Source organism: Saccostrea cucullata, unplaced genomic scaffold (genome assembly GCF_032062105.1).
Source record: "Saccostrea cucullata isolate Sc308-1 unplaced genomic scaffold, CSIRO_AGI_Scuc_v1 ctg15502, whole genome shotgun sequence".
In the NCBI taxonomy this organism is placed as follows: Eukaryota; Metazoa; Mollusca; class Bivalvia; order Ostreida; family Ostreidae; genus Saccostrea; species Saccostrea cuccullata.
The window spans coordinates 27,272-45,255 of record NW_026933051.1 but is presented as its reverse complement, the minus strand read 5'-3'; the positions used below and the strand labels follow the sequence as shown (position 1 = coordinate 45,255).

The window sequence follows — 17,984 nt, the reverse complement described above, 5'->3', positions numbered from 1 at the left end:
ATGGTAAAATGAAAACACAAAAATCCTCAGTTAAGCTTTAGCGCTTTCATTTTTAATCTTCAGAAGCTTGAAAATGAAAGCGCTAAAGCTTAACTGAGGATTTTTGTGTTTTCATTTTACCATTTTTTAATATATATATATATATATATATATATATATATATATATATATATATATATATATATATATATATATATATATATATATATATATATATATATATATATATATATATAATATACATGATGATTGTATTTCACTTATTTAGGTCGTGTCTGTGAGGGTTTCATCGCGGCATACATAAATGCAGCTTGTGATAGGGATCCTACTGGCAATATATTTAGGATGCCTGGTGGACTCACCAAACTAGACTTGCACCGTTTGTACCATACTATCCACAAAGACGGTATTGGAAAAAGCAAATTTTACGAAATTCTAGACTCGAAGTTCCGCAACTTAATCTTTTGTAAGGTACTGGTGTAAAAATATTCTAAAAACTGTCATCAAATTGCAGTCATTTGACATGCTCCGTTATTAAAGAAGTTTGTTTTCTCATTTCTCAGAATCAACGCTTTACAAAATGTACGGATTGCCACAATTTCCGATGCCTAATCGAAAAAGAGGAAGCTCCTCAAATGAAATCTGAGTACATTGCAATGCGAAACCTGCACCTCAAAGAACAACAGTAAGACTAGTTTAAAAAGCTCTTTAACAAACAACGAATAAAATTATTATATCATAATTTATACACCATTTCCCTTATATGACTTGCAAAACGTTTTGATTTTTATCCCATTTCGCAAAAAAAAAAAAAAAAAAAAAAAAAAACACACAAACGAAAAACAAATAACAGATAAACATAAAATACGATTTCATATCATACTTCTTTTGCTTTTTTTAGAATGGAAAGAGAAGCTTATTATGTGCGGAGAGGACAGGCGGAAATGAGACCGAAAGAGATAATATCATTAATAATAGATGGGATGGATCAAAATAAGACAGATTTGCCACATTACTGCAAATGGAGCAATCCCAGTGTATGTGCTATTGATTTGTTTTCGCCTTAAGTTTTTAAAAATCAAGTAGTTTGCAGATTATAACCACACCACCCTCTGTTCTTTGCACTGCTGTCCCATGAATATAATTATTCTAATACGAAGTCTACATAATTTAAGTCTTTGAAAAAAAGAAAATAATTAGATTGATATATTTAATAAGTCTAAAAATATGGTTCATGAAATACATATCTAGACCAAGTCAATACTTTTCCGTCATTTTTATGAAATAAACCCTCATTCAAACAGGGTGCAGGTCAACAGAAGCTAAGAACCCATATAACCGGGAGTATTGTTCACGGGAGAGGAAAGTATTTCTTCATTGACCACGGACAGGTTCCACATGACACAAACTTGAGTTTGTCTTGTTTGATGAAAATATTATCTAATGAATCATAGGATGGGATATTGCCACCAACATTATATGTACAACTGGATAACACAGCAAGGTACAAAAACTAATCCTATTTACATAATTATAAATAGTAGAATGAATTTTGTATTCGATATCTGCTCTTAAGTCTTTATCACAATTTGTCATTTCACATAACAATTAAAAAAGAGGGAACCTCGGGTATTGCAGAATCAAGTTTGTTTAAATCATAACCCCCGGAAAAAGAAGTGTGGTCACAACAAAAAATCCAAAAAAAAGTTTACATAAGAACATATAGGAAAAATCTTTAAAAATCCTCTTCTTAAGAAACACTAGGTCAGGATAGATGAAACTTATATGAAAGCATCCTGATGTACATGTAGTGTAGACTCTTTTATTCAAATCATGACCCCCAGGGGTAGGTCGGAACCACATTTTGATACATATTGATATGGAAACTTGTATCATTAGGTTGAATGTGTAGATTCACATTTGTTTTAAATCATGATTCCAGGGGTAGGGAGGGGCCAGAATGGCAATAATTTTTTTCATGGGAATATATAGGAAAAATCTTTTCAAGAACAATAAATGCATTGTTGTTGATATGCAAGTATTCTCAGGTTGGGTAAAATTCAAGCCCTACTTTTCAATACTTAAATGATTTGGGCATTTTCTAGCCAATGCATGTACAGTATATGATCAGGTGAGCAATGTAGCTTGTGGGCCTCTTGTTTCTCTAATGCATACAATTCTACTTCCATTATAATTTTGCATGAACTTTCCATTTTCAGGGAGAACAAAAATAAATACTTTTTAGGGATGATGGCTTACCTTGTGAAACATGACTTTGTGAAGGAGGTAAGCTGTATGCCATGTTCAATTTTCCTACTTAACCAGATATAAAGATCCAAAATTAACATAAAAGAATGCAAAATGCTTGCAGCTGGTTTATTACAGAAAATTATGCAACAAACAAAATGTCAATATATCCACATTCTTAATAATTTGATTTTGCTGTTTGCTCAGCTCCGATTTGTATTGGTTTATGGACTTTGAATATTAAATACATTAAGTTATCCCCAAATGTTTTGTCTTGAAAAGTGAAATTTTCAACATTAAAATTAAATTGAATTAAAAAATCTTAAATCGCTAGCCTAATTATGTTTATACAACTCTTCATGATTTCATTTCACCCGAAAAAAGTGCATGAAAATTTTTATAATAAAGGCTTACTTAATAAATATGGTTTGGAAATTTCTTTCCAGGTTTATATGTCTTTCTTACTTGTTGGGCATACACATGAAGATGTAGATCAGTGTTTTTCAAAAATCAGTCAGAAGTTAAAAGAAAAGGATGCTCTTACAATGCCCCATTTGGAAGACCTGATTATTAGTTCCCAAACACCACAACCAAACGTTTCCAGAATAAGTACTGTATGGAACATCTCTGGATGGTTAGAACCATATATTAATCAGGTTCACAACATTACCTTTCCAAAAATGTACAGGTATTTATCAATATTCGATATCTCATTGTTTTAACAAGCTTTACTGCATTTTAGTTCCGAACAATATATGTGGGTTTTTTTTAACAATTCATGCTCTCGTTGAAGAGTTCAAAAGGATGGAACTGGTCATGTGTATATGCAGTACAAAAAACTTTCTACAGAGGACCAGTGGCACCCAACTCCAAATGAAAGACCAATTGAAATCTTCAAACTAGACAGTGTTGGATGCCAAGTTACACCACCAGGTCACCCCGATAAAGTCCAACCGTTTATGGCAGAAGAAGATATTCAAACACTGAAAAGGTTCAGATTAAAACAATTTTAAACATAAATATATTTTTATTAATTACAATTAAACTCAAAGAAGTTTTTTTTAAATATAAATATTTCATATATTATATATCATGTATTATATGAAATACCAATAGCCTTGGAGACATCAAGATAAACCTAAGAGTGTATATGTATCGGGGTATATTATATACTGTATTTTATATTCATTTTCAATTTTGCTGTTCTGATTGAGAAAAAGAATTTGTTTTGTACTAAATTAAATTAGTATTTAAAAACATTTTTTTTCGTTTTAGATCTCTAGAGAAAGATTTCAATCTAGCACAATTTACCAACAACTGCACAGATTGGTGGAATGAGTTCTTTAATATTGAAATTATGGCTCAAAATGATGAAGCTTGGCCTTCCCTTAAACCAACGTTGTCTCTAAATCCAATGTCAACTTTAAGTGAAAAAGAATTGGAACTCATTGAGAAGTACAAAGAAAAGAGGTCCCAATTCAAAGAGGTGAAAGGGGTTTTGCCCTTCATATGTCTTAACATATTTAATAGATTAGCATTATATGTATAACAAATTTCACGAGTGACATACCTTAAGATATAATGTCTTACAGTATTCAATGAAAAATTATATTTATTTTGAGGCAGCCTTAGGTATTGCTTAATCAGGTTAATTTGAATCATGATCCCATGGGATAAGTGAAGCCAAAGTTTTTAAAATTCTTAGAAAGGAGAACATAAAAATCTTTTCAAGAACAGACGTATCTATTCAAGTCAAACATGATTCAAATAATGACTGACGTTTTTCATACAAATTGATAATTGAGTCAAATGCTGACTGATGTTTTTCATACAAATTTGTTAGTCCATTATTTATACACTGAATTGACATGCAACGACTTTTTCTGTTACCTTACGATCATGATAATGAGCACATGTCAGGTGTGACAGGTCAGCAGGGGATGTTCACTCCTCCTTGATGTTATAACTTTTTTCCTTCTCATAATGTCAAAACCATCCGCATTACCGCCGAATCTTACAAGTTACAAATGAAAATTAGTAAAGTGATAATTTACATTATAATGTACTTTGCGGAGCTTTGGGTCACCATCACAAGTATTTATTCATTTAACATTGAATCTAACAATGAATATAATTTGACATTTTTATAATTAAGATTTAGTAAAGAAAATAAATATGTTAATAATAAATATCAAGGACTCAACTTTCATTTTAATTTTAGCTTCTCGGCGAGCTTTACAGACAACCCTCGTACACGTTCTATCAATTCATGCTCATTTTGCTCAGCAAATTTATCAAAAGTATGAGAGAGAGCAGAATTTCAAACAGTGTAGATGAATGGATACTGGCCGTGGCAGATTTCCCATATGTTCCGCATGATAGGCTTATTTTAACTGATGTACATCTTATATAATAATTAGATATTTTTTCTTTATTAAACAATGTACCTGGTACATGCATGATAATTTAATAATTATGCGTAAAAAATGATATTCCTCAAAATTGATCAACAGACAATTCCTCTCTTAGAAAAATTTAGATATATTTTTGTTTTGTTTTAAGAGACAAAAATATAATTCCGCTTAAATGAGAGTTAATTCACACACATTTTACAGGTTTTCACAAAACAATTTGGAAGAGACAGAAGGCAATATTCGAAAGACGACATGGTTTTGACAAAAGTTTCTGCCACAGAAGTTTCGGTTTGCAGAATCCACAACCTCTGTGGAGAAGAAATCGAAATGGAAATCTTCAAAAAATGCCGGGGTTCTTTCCAGGGCACTGGACAATTCATGAAAACCAACGTCAGATCTTGTTTTGCCCATGGATTTAAGTTAACAAATAGCAAAAACATTCCATCAAAAATAAAAGATCGACTTACTCAGGAAAAACTTGTCATCATTTGATAAACATGTGATTCCGAAACATTCAAAGTTGAAGGGGAATCAAAAATCACATGTAGTGATTTCAATGACTAGTAATGACAAGTATTCCTTAATTGAGATAAAATATGACAAGTCTATTGGAATTCTTTAAAAGAATTAAATTAACTAAGACAACCATATTTATTTATTTGTTCTTCAGACTTCTGTTTATGTAAGTAAGTAAGTAAGTAAGTAAGTAAATATTTTATTATAGTGACATGTGTATATACAGTTATTTTTAACATTCGTTATACAATTAAACATAATATATGTTCAACACCCGGCCCATCGGACCTATAAGTCACTTTTAACAATTTATATACATTACAATTTACATGCATGTGATTTTTCTTTGTCTTAAATTATAGGCTTTATAAATAAAATTTGCAGATTGACGAGGGAAGTGAGTTAACAGATATTTAAAGAGAACATTTAAATCATTATATTGTAAATTTGAAATTCCAATATTTCCTAGAAAGTCCTGTCTACAGAATTTATATAGATCACATTTAAGAAGAAAGTGAAGTTCATCCTCTACTTCGTTCAAATCACAGAGATTACATATTCTATCTGGAATTGGCTCTCCGCGGTAGCGACCAGTCTCGATACGCAGAGGGAGCACCCCGCACCGGAATTGCGCCATTGTAGACCTAACTGGTTTCGGCAAGTCCATAGCAACGTATTGTTCAAGACCGTATTCTTCCTTAATAATGCAGTACGTCCGTAATTTTGCTGATTTTTGAATATCGGATTGCCATTTGGATTGTTGATTTGAAATCTGTTTCTGAATAAAAATATGGGTGTTGCAAAACTGCATGTTTTGAAAAATGTGGTTTAAATCTGTGTTTTCAAAGAGAATTTTCTTATGATGATACCAGCTTCGGGAATTATTTTCATTACAAGACGCTATAAATATTTTCTTTGTAATCCTATCGTCATCCATGAGGATCAGTTTATTCCATAGTCGCACCATGTTAGTTTTGTGTCGCAGACTGGCAGCTGACCACCCACACTCACCACGTACAGCCAAGAGAGGTGTTAATCGGTGAACCCCGAGGAAGTATCGTTGAGCCCGATCCTGTACCATATCTATTTTGTGCGATGTTTCATATCCCCACACACCGCTGCAATAGTCTATTACAGGAGAGACACAGTTGTGGAAAAGCGTTTCAAATGTGTTGAATCCAACGTGTTTGAGATGATGAATCTTTGATATCATTGCTCCAAATGCGCGGCCTCCTGATTTTGCAAGGTTTTCTATGTTTGTCTTGAATCCCCTGTTGTCATCAAATATAACACCTAAATATTTATAAGAAGAAGCATACTCCAGATTAGTGTTTCCGAGATAGAATTTGTAGTCGCTCTGCAAGAGATTCCTTTTTCGAAAATGCACAACTTTAGATTTTTCTGAGTTTACCGTTAGGTGCCACTTTTTGAACCATGTCGAGACAACGTTTAGACTATCCTGCATATCCTTTTCATTGCCAGCAATAAGTGCTATGTCATCTGCGTAGAGGAGAATGTTTAGAACAGTAGTGTCCATTTTAACGCCTCTGTCGAAGGAGTTAACTTCTTTAGCCAGGTCATTAATGAATAAGGCAAAGAGTGTTGGGGAGAGGTTGTCTCCCTGACGGACTCCAGAGGTGCAGCGAAACCAATCCGTGTAGTACCCTGATAACTTTACACAGGATTCCGTGTTTAAATATAATGATTTCAGAGTATTATAAAAATTTCCTTCCACTCCGTTACGTAGTAAACAAAATTCTAATAATTCCCGGTCCACTTTATCGAAAGCTTTCTGGAGATCGATAAATGTAACAAATGTAGAATCTCTGTTTTGTATTATTCAAAGTAAAGATGTGATCTTCACAACTTCTGTTCTTTCTAAATCCATTTTGTTCATCAACAAGTATTTGATTATCTTCTAAGTAGTTTGACAGCCTGTTATTTAAGACGGAACTAAATACTTTAGACACAACAGACAGGAGACTTATTCCTCTGTAGTTCATGGGAATTCTCGGATCAGAATTTGAATCTTTCAATATTGGAAAAATAATAGCCTTTTTCCAAATTGTTGGGACGATATTACTTTGGAAAATACTTGCAAATAGTCTGTGCATGACCTTAACTACCGATTCATATTTCAGTATTTCGTTAGGTAATTCGTCAACCCCACATGATTTTCCATTTTTAGTTTTATAAACAACTTTTCTGACCTCTTCGATATTTAAAGGTTTATTCAACACAGTATTTGAGGGATGTGATGAATCAGAAATTGCAATTTCTAGTAATCTTTTTTGTTCCATGGCTGATGATTTAAAATTTGCATCAAATGAATGGTTTACGCCATCGCCGTTTTCGGTTTTCTCTGTTATGTTAAATAAGGGGTATGACGCAAACGCTTTATCTTTCAAACGCTTGGAAATGGATTCTTGCAAAGGCGCCGATTTTGACTTTAACAAGGCAATAGAATCATGGACTGTAGAGAAATTAAAAAAAGAACTTATATCCAGAGGAGCAACGACGAAAGGCAGAAAGGCAGACTTAATAGAGAGGTACAGGACATACAGTAATTATTTATATGTATCGCGAATCACTCATGAAAACATTTATTAAGTTGCGTTGTCAATAAAAAATAAATTATAAACATATCAAGTTTAGTTCAACCTTGAACCTACAGTTATCGTTTTTGATGTAAATGAAAATGCGTTATTTATTAAATGAAGTGCTTATATGTTAAACTAGGTTAAGAGCATACGAGAGAAACAGAAATTTTGAAAGTGAACCTATCTTGTTACCAACACCGTTGGAAGTTTCATGGCCTTCAAAAGGATTCCAACAACTCACAGAGATCCACAGAAAGATTATTCCGGGTAACACTAAAGTACGCCTGCCGACGCCTGCCAAGGTAAAATACGCCTGCCGAGAAAAACTATACGCCTGCCGTTTTATTCCTTAACTTTTTTTCATTTTTTCACGATATATAACTTCCATTGACCAAGAAAATAATATTTCATGAGAAAAAAATTATAAAATTGCATTAAAGAATATGTTTTTGTTTAAAAACGTAATAGCGTTTATTTAGGAACCGGATCCGGTTAGCCTGTATCTATCCGAATACGTTTTTGCCTTCTTTGATTCTTTTATTTAATATGCAAATGGGAAAGTTTTTTTTAAAGAAGTTTTTTTCTTACATATGATATTTTCTTTGAATAAATATACATATATATAAATCTATATATATATATATATATATTATTTATATATTTGCAACTTGAGGATGTCAGCTATCACAAGAGTGACATTGCCCAGCTCAAACCACGTGGAGGTATCCTCATTATTGAGCCTTTTTATTATTTAATTTAATTTTACTAGATTGAATTCCTAGGAATTTTTATATGAAGGATATTATCATTAGAATAAGAATTATTTACATATGAACACAAGTACAAGCTATTCCTACACAGCCGTCTAGCGGAGGAGGATATAACTTGTCCAATAATTTATAATTTTCCCCATTTTTTATTCATGAGATTTTTTTTCTTATTTTAACTGTACTTTTTGGCGATTGTATAAGGCATGCAGCAGTGTCGCAATAAGTACAGTTAAAATAAGAAAAAAAGCATTTCATAAATAAAAAAGGAAAAAATGTTAAATTAATTTCTTATTTACTTACGAAAGATTTTTTTCCCTATTTCAACTGCACTTTGCTGTTTTTTGCATTTGTTCAAGCTGAATAAGTACCGTTGAAATTAGAAAAAAAATCTCCCATAAATAAATGAGAAATATTTAAATCCAAAACATATTTATACATGCGTCTTTAAAGTACTGAGTATTTACATATTAAGTACAAGCTATTTCTACACAGCCGTCAAGCGGAGGAGAATATAACTTGTATATTTCATTATAATTTATTTCTTACTTACTTATAAAAGATAAACTTAGTAAGAAATGCAAATTATAAAAAATGTGTATTTACATGTACAAGCACACATGCAGCTGTTTAGTCTGTTCGATAACTTATATCTTGGGCCGCTTGTTCATCGACTGGGTTTTAACATTTCGCACGCGTTTGATCTGACCAGGTTTTTTAGCAAGTCGAGCTGCGGCAGGAATTTGGAGTTGGCCATCTGAGGACTCTACTGTATTTGATCGTGGCGTAAATTTGATGAATTTGTTGAATAACTCATTTTTCATACTAACTTCACAAATATCCAATAAAATTTTACTTAACATTTAGATCAATAATGAACTTTTTCCACTCGCGCAACTTAATTATAGTTTTCATTAACTGGATGTCCAAGCAATTAGGGAAATTAAGTTTGTAGGTATAGGCATGTTAAAATCACAAAGAAACCACTCAGTGTTTTTTTAATAAACGTGCCGAAGCCAATTACGTGCTCATCCCAAGCCATCCAAGTTTGAAAAAAAAAAATGTTAGATGACTAAAGAAAAATATAGAAAAGAAATAAAAAATTTCAATAAAACACTAGATACGCAATATGCATAAATTAATTTTCCCAATTTTCCGTACTTATTGCTGTTGTTAATTACACCTGTTATACCCAGAAAACGTGTTTCCAACAGACCTAATTTTTTCATGTACATTAATTATTTGAATCATCGCATATCTCATCTATAATATTTAAAACTTCGCATAAAATGTGTCTTTTTGATTAATTCCGAATTTTTCCCTTTGTGTATATGTGGCATTTGAGTGTGTTAAAGGAGAAACAACGACAAAAAAGAATTCTTTTGTAAATCACATGAAATAATACATCTCAAGATACTGAATCCTTCATGAAAAAAATATATAGCCAGTTCATATTAAAGTATGTCATGTATTCAAAGCAGGTCTAAGTTGGATGTTCTTGGGGTTTTGTGAAATAAGACTAAATGTTTGAATATGTGTGACTATGTTTAATTTTTTTCGTCTCTCATACTTGTACATTCATGATATTTATTTCCTATAAAAGATGAAATAAATCCACCAAATGCAAACAATTCAATCATTTATTCATTTAAACATTTGACAAAAAAACTTGGACTGCTTCGTCTAAGACCTCTGTACTATATGGAATGCACCAATCTGTAAAAAAAAAAAATAATAATAATAATAAAAAATTATGTCTTTGATGCCATTTTATGCAATACAAATTAAAATATTAAACACAAAAATATTTAATGAATTATACGACTTCCAACTAACTGTTGTACCGATTTCCCAATTAGAGTTGTCTCTCTTGTCATTACGTTTAGCGCTCATAATTATTGTAAATACCTAATACGGATTAATTTATTCAATTATAAATTATGAAATCATGATCTATATTAAACATTTTGAAATATTTTTTAACCATGTCAAAAAAAAAAGAAGAAAGGCCTGTTATATTTCATGTATTTAGGAGCCAGTCTGGTATATTGAAAAGCACCACGGCAGGCGTTTCGTACGTAGTTTTCTTGTTCTTGTATAGACTAATTTTAGAAAAGAAAAATAAAATAAAGTTGCGAAATATAATGTTAATAGCCCAAAAAAGTAAAATATATATATATAAATTAAGAATATAAAAGAATAAAACGGCAGGCGTATAGTTTTTCTCCGCAGGCGTATTTTACCTTGGCAGGCGTCGGCAGGCGTATTTTAGTAGGACCGATTATTCCACAACTTTGTTTGGAACAAATTGATCTGTATTTTGTACACAGATTGGCCGGTAATTTATTTAATAAATTAATTTAGATGTTTAATAATTATTAGTAATAACTCAGAACAGGTCCAGGAAAATCACTATATTTAGCTATATAGGTAAATCTACCTATATAGCTTTATTTATCTATAAAATATAGCTATATTTAGCTATTTTGGAATAAGTTTCTGTTTTATGGAAAGCAGACAAAAAGTCGCATGTAAATTATGGCTGATATATTTTTTAAAAGGTTTGATAAAAACAACCTATGGCATAGACAGTAAAAACATTGCCTCTTATAAACACTTTTTACCCAAAAAATACATTTCTATTGTTTGGATAGCTGGAAGTGCGATGAGGCATGACTAAGTGTGATTGCCTTGCATTGTGCTCAATTATTACCAATCAATTATCTTGTTGACCAAAACTGCTTTTCTTTGTTAAAGTAGCTGCTTACCCATAGATTAACTGTTATACATAGCCCCAAAACTTTTAGATCTTTGATTGCAATTGCCCAAAAGGAGAAACATTTTTTTTAAGTGGGTTTTTGGTGAATTGTTTTCAGTTCATTTCAAAGTTGAAAACTACTACTGCCTCATTATGCGACTTTTTGTCTGCTTTTCATAAAACAGAAATTTACTCTGAAATAGCTAAATATAGCTATATTATATAGGTAAATAAAGCTATATAGGTAGATTTACCTATATAGCTAAATATAGTGATTTTCCTGGACCTGCAGAATATTAACATCATTTGATCTATTTATACACGTATCTTAAAAATTTAAAAAATGATTCAATTAGTAAGTGATTGTTACACAGGTGACAAACAATGTTCTGGGGATGTAAAGGCGATTGAGAAAGGCCGAAACCTGGTGGAAAGTAGGCGAATTCAAGCAGTTTCCTTTCTGTTTGAAGATGGTGATATGTACCTGTCCGGTATTGTTGGAGCATCCATGAAAAATAAGGTAAAATGTTGAATTTGAAGAAGTTAATAATTACCTAAAGAACTACTGATATCTTTGCAAACTATACAATTTACTTTATACAGTCAAAGTCAATTTGAATTCCTCCAAATCACAAAAAATGTTTTCAAGACCACAATGTACACACATATACCAGGTAACACTTGTTATATAATCTACATTACCAGGTATCTTACACTTTCAAGTTAAAACTTGATAAAGTGACTGGTGATATCCTTAACTCACACTGCGAGTGCCCTGCTGGCCGTGGACCTCATGGTACGTGTAAACATGTTGCAGCAGTTGCTCTCATGCTCTCAAAGTTTGTGTCAGGAGACGAGATGTACATTGAAAAGTCCTGTACTGAAAACTTGCAAGTCTTTCATAAACCTCGGTACAGTTACAATGGTAAGTATTAATTGAAGTACATTAAGCAATACTTTACAAGAATGTCATAAATTGGATGACAATATGTTAAAAAGTGTACTGTCATTCTTTTTTTATCCACATTAAAAATATTAAGTTTAAAATCCAATGTGTAGTGGAAAAGTCTAAATAATGAACAATGTATGAAATCAGTGAGTTCTTTTCTTTTGCCCCTCAAAATTAAATACTTGTCCAATCAGTGAAATTCCATATGAAAAAGTACATCTATCATTGCAGGTTCACCAGTGAAAGCTGAGGAGCTGCCAATGAAAAGAGGGCTGACTGAGGATATATTTGCAGACCCCAGACCTGTTAAATACAGGAACAATGCTGGATTTCCAGATAGGACCAGAAACCTCGTGTTTAACTACTGTTCCATGACATCAGAAAATCTTACCTATCGATATCTACATTCTAAGGCAGATATGCAGGTACATGTAAATACAATCTATTTTATTTTTTATTTAATACACATATTATTAGTTCTTTAAAATGTTAAACTTAAAAAAAATTATTAATAAGATGTTTTGATATCAAATGTACATTGTTTTTATTGGATAGACAGCTACACTGGATCACGATTATCTTGAAAAGCCTATCACTGAGTACTGGATAGACTGTGCTCTACAAGTAAGTCATTTACACATCCCCAAAATGTCATTGATTTATTTTAATGAAGTTTTAAGTTTTACCATACACCCAATTTTTTAAATCCAATATTGCACTTTTTCAAAAGAAAATTTAACTTTGTCTGAAACATTTTGTTTATGGTTCAATAGGTTACGGAAAGGGAAGCTGCTGCAATTGAAGAGAAAACAAGAGGCCAGTCATCTTCGAAGTCTTGGTTTGAGGAACGTAAATGGCGGCTGACCTCCTCTAGATTTGGGGACATTTGTTTGGCTACACAGAGGAGAAATAAGACCAAATTATGCCAATCACTTGTGAATTCAGCAGTTTCTTTCCGTAACGAGGCTACCTCACATGGTAGAGTATATGAAACTAAAGCGATACGTCGGTTTGAAACCGATTCTGGTTTAAAAGTAAAGTGCTGTGGTTTTTTTGTCTGTGTACAAAAGCCTTATTTAGGTGCTTCACCTGATGGATTAATATCAGAGGATTCTCTGATTGAGGTCAAGTGTCCATACAGTGGTAGAAATGAAAAGATTTTTCCTGGAAAGCATTTTAGTTTCCTTGAATTTAATACTAAGGGTCAGATTGTTTTAAAACATCATTCGAAGTATTACTTCCAAATACAAGGTCAGCTGTATATTTCAAAGAGAAAATACTGTTATTTAGTAGTTTATACTTTTAAGGATGTATTTGTGCAGAAAATTGAATTTGACCAAGAATATTGTGAAGGATCACTGTTGCCAAAGTTAGAGTTGTTTTATGTACAGCACTTTCGGCCTTTTTTGTCATCTTCATTGTAAATTAAACTGATGCAATATTTGTTATACTGGCACACATCTGCCATACATTTATTCTTTAAGTAGCTACTTGAATTTTATGCTATTGTACCTGAAAGATTTTCTGCCATACATATATTCCTTATGTAGCTACTGGATATTTATGGTATTGTACCCTGTAGAATTTCACAATTTTTTGCGAAATACAGAAAATTCAATATGTATAATATGCTGGAGTGTCAAAGAATGTTAAAAGCTTCCTGATTATTTTCAAAAACAACATCTACATGTACATGTAAAATGTTAGGATTTTTTTTTGTTAATGGCACACTTTTGAGTAAAAATAATATTTTTGTTGCATAAAAAATATTTTCAAACAAGTTTGGTTTTTCTTTTTTTATTTGTCCAAAAACACACAAAATGTAAGAAATATGAAAATTTTGAAAATACTTGACAATGTTATGTTGAAATATGCTGAAAAAATCTCTCCTGAGATTAATTTGATGCACAAGACAAATTTCTCACATATATCTGCTGCAGAAAAGTCTATTAATTTTCTATGGGTTTAAAAATATCATTAACTTTACAGATATACCAAATTACATTCAAAAAAGTAAAATTGTATGTTCCTGTCACTATAAGAGTGTTTTACTGTATACTCAATATTGTCTAGATCAGGCACTTTTATCAACAATACAATTTCTGAAATTGGACAAAATAAAACAGATGTACACAATTCTGGAAGCTAAGGGAACTTTAGACATTGGTAGCTCATGTTTCAAAATTTTAAACCTCTTGGCAAGACCAATGACCCTCTCAACATGAATGCGTTTAGAAGCAACTCTTCTGTCTCTTACTATGTCTTCCGGGCTAAGCTGACTTTTACCTTTGAGAAGAGTAGGGGTGTTAACAGAAATATTTTGATTTGCAAATAAATCTTGAACTAATATTCCACGGTCTGCCATTATGCTGTCACCAGAATCAAATTTATCTTGATTTAATAAGGTAGACCTTTCAATAATTTGTCGGTCTGATGCAGATCCCCCATAAGCAGGAGATATGTAAGATACTGCTCCATTAGGAGTTATACCAACCATGGTTTTAAGGGTGTTTTTGTGCTTATAGGAAGACCATGTTTTGGACTGAGCTTCAAGATTTGAGGGTTTGTGGATCGGTTGTTCTGTTGCATCCAAGATGATGCGCGTATTGGGAAACTTTTTTGCAAAATCGGTTGGCATGTGTTCCTTAATGATATCTTTTGAGGGCCAGAATTGTTCTTCTAGCTCCTTAAATTGAAAGTACAAAAAATTGATCCAAGTTGTTATAATCTTTGACACAGTTGATTCACAAACCTTAAAAAGCATAGCAAGCTCCACATCTTCTTTTGCTTGTCGGAGTTTAATCAAAGTTAAAAAAAACTGGTCTTGTGGGCTTAACAAAGCACATTTGTAATTCAAATCAAAAGCTGCTGGTCCTAGAATGTTAAAGATGAGCATGAAATGATCATAACCATTTAAGCCAGTGTAATATGAAATCATCTTGCTGTCGAGCTTCATTCCTTCAATTGAAAATTTACCCAGTGTAGGAATGTCACACTGAACTTCCTTTTCAGCTGTTGCACACTCTGCTCGTCCATGCTTTGGCTCAGATGAGGCACTAGAAGATGCCGCTTCCAAGACGACTTCATGTACAGCCATTTCATCCATCTGTACCTCTGTGGAAAAATGAGTGTCTTGAGCAGTCTGTTGAATATTGGCTCGCAGCCTCATCCGTTTTGATCTTTCTGTCTCTTGGAAAGTTTGGGTACCAGTGCTCTTAAAATCAAACACAGAAGGGACAGCACCATGTTTAAGTCGACTTCGCTCACCTGTCACAGATGTGTATTTCTTTAAGATACATGAATTTCAAAGACCTTACAAACGAAGGGTAAAATTCAAAAGGCATTAAAACTGGCAGTGCCAATAATAATTCAATGTATGCATATTATTATAATAGTATAATTGTAGTTAATAATGGAGGCACTGATAAATTTACATTTCTAAAAGTTTCCATGACAATAATATAGTTTCATTTCTCTTGTATTTAATGTATAAACCAGATAATCTTGAATGAATACATACCAAACTTTAGTGTTTACACCTGAAACAGAAGTAAAAGAAACCACAAAGCAACGTATTCTAAAGGAAGAAAACAAATTACAAACGAATACAAAATTATTAAACAAGCATAACTTTTAAATTATTAAACCAGAATTCGAATTAAACGTAATGATAAATCATATAGCCTAAATTCAACGAGTCTAGAGATGCTAACCTGATTCTGTATCTTTGTAGTCGTGATCGGTGAAGTGTGCATGGCACACAATGTCTTCCTTTCCAGGATTCCATAGATTTTTTGTCTTCTGGTCCATCCTCTTTATTGCAACTCTCCATTTTAATCTTAAATCTGGTTCTGCGGGAAATTTGTGTCCTCCAAAACGCCCGCAAAGTGGAACGCAACAATATTTCACCATTGTTTACGTCAAGCGCTTTACTGATCAAGCGTTTGTATTATCCCCCATAAACCGTGACTAAAATTTAAAACCGGGAACGGTCATGGCGTAAACCATTGTTTTCTTTCGAATTGTACAGTTGAGAAAATTCACTTTTCCACTTTTCTTTTATTGTTGCTACGTCAGAGGTTACTGCGCCGTCTTCTCCGTAACATTCATCCGGAGATGTCGAGTTTTTTCGTTTTGGTCCTAAATGTTTGATTTTGTCCCAAAATTGACGTGGATTACTTGCAGACATGCTTTCAATATTTAACGCTAAGTTTCTTTTGTATTGGCGTTCATAAATTCGTATTCTTTTGTCAAGATCGTTCAGTGATTTTTTTGTACTTTTCTCTCAAAACATTTTTTTGATTTCTTGAAATATTTTTGCCCTGAACGTATTCTTTCTCATTTTGTCGCATTATTTTCCACAACAACGTCAAATCGTCGTTCCAATAAGGCTTACTATGTTTGAATTTTTTTCTTGCTTTTCTTTGTCCAATCAAATTGAGGAATCACCCTGTTCATTTCATTAATAACAATTCGACAGAATTCATCATACGTAGCGTCTATTTCGTCTTGTACACCTTTATTGTGTTTTATTTTTTCGATAAGATTATTCATTGCAGTTTTGGAGATTTCCGATTTCATAAATGTATTTGGAATTTTACGCAAATTATGGCGTTTCCCGTGTTCTTTATTGTTAGTACGACGTTCGTCTGCGATCTCACTATTTGTCATCTCTTTAGATAGGTTAACACTCAGGTCAAAGGTTAGAACACAGTGATCCGGAACTTTACATTTTTCACCGATCAGATGAAAGAGTTGGTTTTTATTTATTATATCAGTGCATCTTGTGATATTGAAATTTGTACAGTTTCCGAAGATATCATGTGGGATACATATGTAGTCTACCACCGATTGACCTCTAGATGAAATAAAAGTTGGGTGAGTTGATTCGTTACCAAAGCGACCATTTAGAACACACATTCTACTGTCATTAAGAAATTCAACAAATGCGTGACCATGTTGATTTTGAGAGGCATCTTGGACAAGCCTATTTGAAATTTTATCTACATTGTTATTACATTCTTGTATATTCCCTATACGTGCATTGAAATCACCACATATCACAATGGAGTCTGTATCATAAAGTTGATATATCCGAGTTAACAGGTGAGTAAAAAACGATTGAGCATCGCGGCCCCAAGGGGAATTTTCGGGTGGTAGATAACACGTAAAGACGACCGTTGTATAACCAGTTTCTTTGTTTTGGAATGATACACCTAAAATTCCATCGACAACTCTGTCTACAATATCAATATTGAAATCAGAAAATATCCAGTTCTTTATAAGCAGTCCTACACCTCCAGACCCCTTGGGAGCATTGATGTGCAACTTACTTCTGTTATGACCTATCCATTTATAGCCCCCGGCTACATCTAAATTGTCTTTGTTTAATAAATGGGTTTCATTAACAGATACAATGTCACAATCTATGTATTTCACAATTTCTGATCTTAGTTCATGATTTTTATGTGTCCAGCCACAAACGTTTAGATGTCCTATACGTATTGTTTCGACAGGTCGGGTGGATTCCTAATCCGTACTTTCGACTCTCGTGTTTTGCTGATCATGTTCAGGTGTTTTTCTAACAATGCGACCATTTGCTGTTATTCTATAATCTCTACCATTTGGGATTTCATTGAGGATAGTTCTCGCATTTAGTTCAATTAATCTCTCTGTGTGGGACTTACTTGATCGCAAGAAAACCGAGTTGTAGCCTTCGATCTCGTTAAGTCG

At 32.7% G+C, this 17,984-nt stretch overlaps 3 protein-coding genes and 1 long non-coding RNA gene across 4 annotated transcripts; 2 read left to right on the top strand and 2 right to left on the bottom strand.

Annotated features, from left to right (window-relative positions):
- The first annotated feature begins 313 nt into the window (after window positions 1-313).
- On the top strand, window positions 314-5,337 carry LOC134237114 (uncharacterized). The gene is made up of 9 exons (XM_062719214.1): window positions 314-471; window positions 564-685; window positions 902-1,037; window positions 1,305-1,504; window positions 2,220-2,286; window positions 2,694-2,935; window positions 3,041-3,238; window positions 3,523-3,733; window positions 4,863-5,337. The coding sequence occupies exons 5-9, from the start codon at window positions 2,248-2,250 to the stop codon at window positions 5,151-5,153; spliced, it is 981 nt and encodes a 326-aa protein (XP_062575198.1). The 5' UTR covers window positions 314-471; window positions 564-685; window positions 902-1,037; window positions 1,305-1,504; window positions 2,220-2,247; the 3' UTR covers window positions 5,154-5,337.
- Window positions 5,338-10,170: 4,833 nt separating this feature from the next.
- Window positions 10,171-10,827, bottom strand: LOC134237112 (uncharacterized). The gene is made up of 2 exons (XR_009985756.1): window positions 10,788-10,827; window positions 10,171-10,260 (listed from the first exon to the last, which is right to left on the bottom strand). It is a non-coding gene; the product is annotated as an uncharacterized LOC134237112 (long non-coding RNA).
- A 2-nt stretch (window positions 10,828-10,829) lies between these two features.
- Window positions 10,830-14,031, top strand: LOC134237111 (uncharacterized). Its single transcript, XM_062719212.1, has 6 exons — window positions 10,830-10,882; window positions 11,677-11,822; window positions 12,008-12,227; window positions 12,483-12,676; window positions 12,807-12,875; window positions 13,025-14,031. Exons 2-6 carry the CDS (start codon window positions 11,781-11,783, stop codon window positions 13,673-13,675), a joined length of 1,176 nt encoding a protein of 391 aa, XP_062575196.1. The 5' UTR covers window positions 10,830-10,882; window positions 11,677-11,780; the 3' UTR covers window positions 13,676-14,031.
- Window positions 14,032-14,235: 204 nt separating this feature from the next.
- LOC134237110 (uncharacterized) lies at window positions 14,236-16,231 on the bottom strand. The gene is made up of 2 exons (XM_062719211.1): window positions 15,965-16,231; window positions 14,236-15,518 (listed from the first exon to the last, which is right to left on the bottom strand). Exons 1-2 carry the CDS (start codon window positions 16,161-16,163, stop codon window positions 14,326-14,328), a joined length of 1,392 nt encoding a protein of 463 aa, XP_062575195.1. The 5' UTR covers window positions 16,164-16,231; the 3' UTR covers window positions 14,236-14,325.
- Window positions 16,232-17,984: the final 1,753 nt, after the last annotated feature.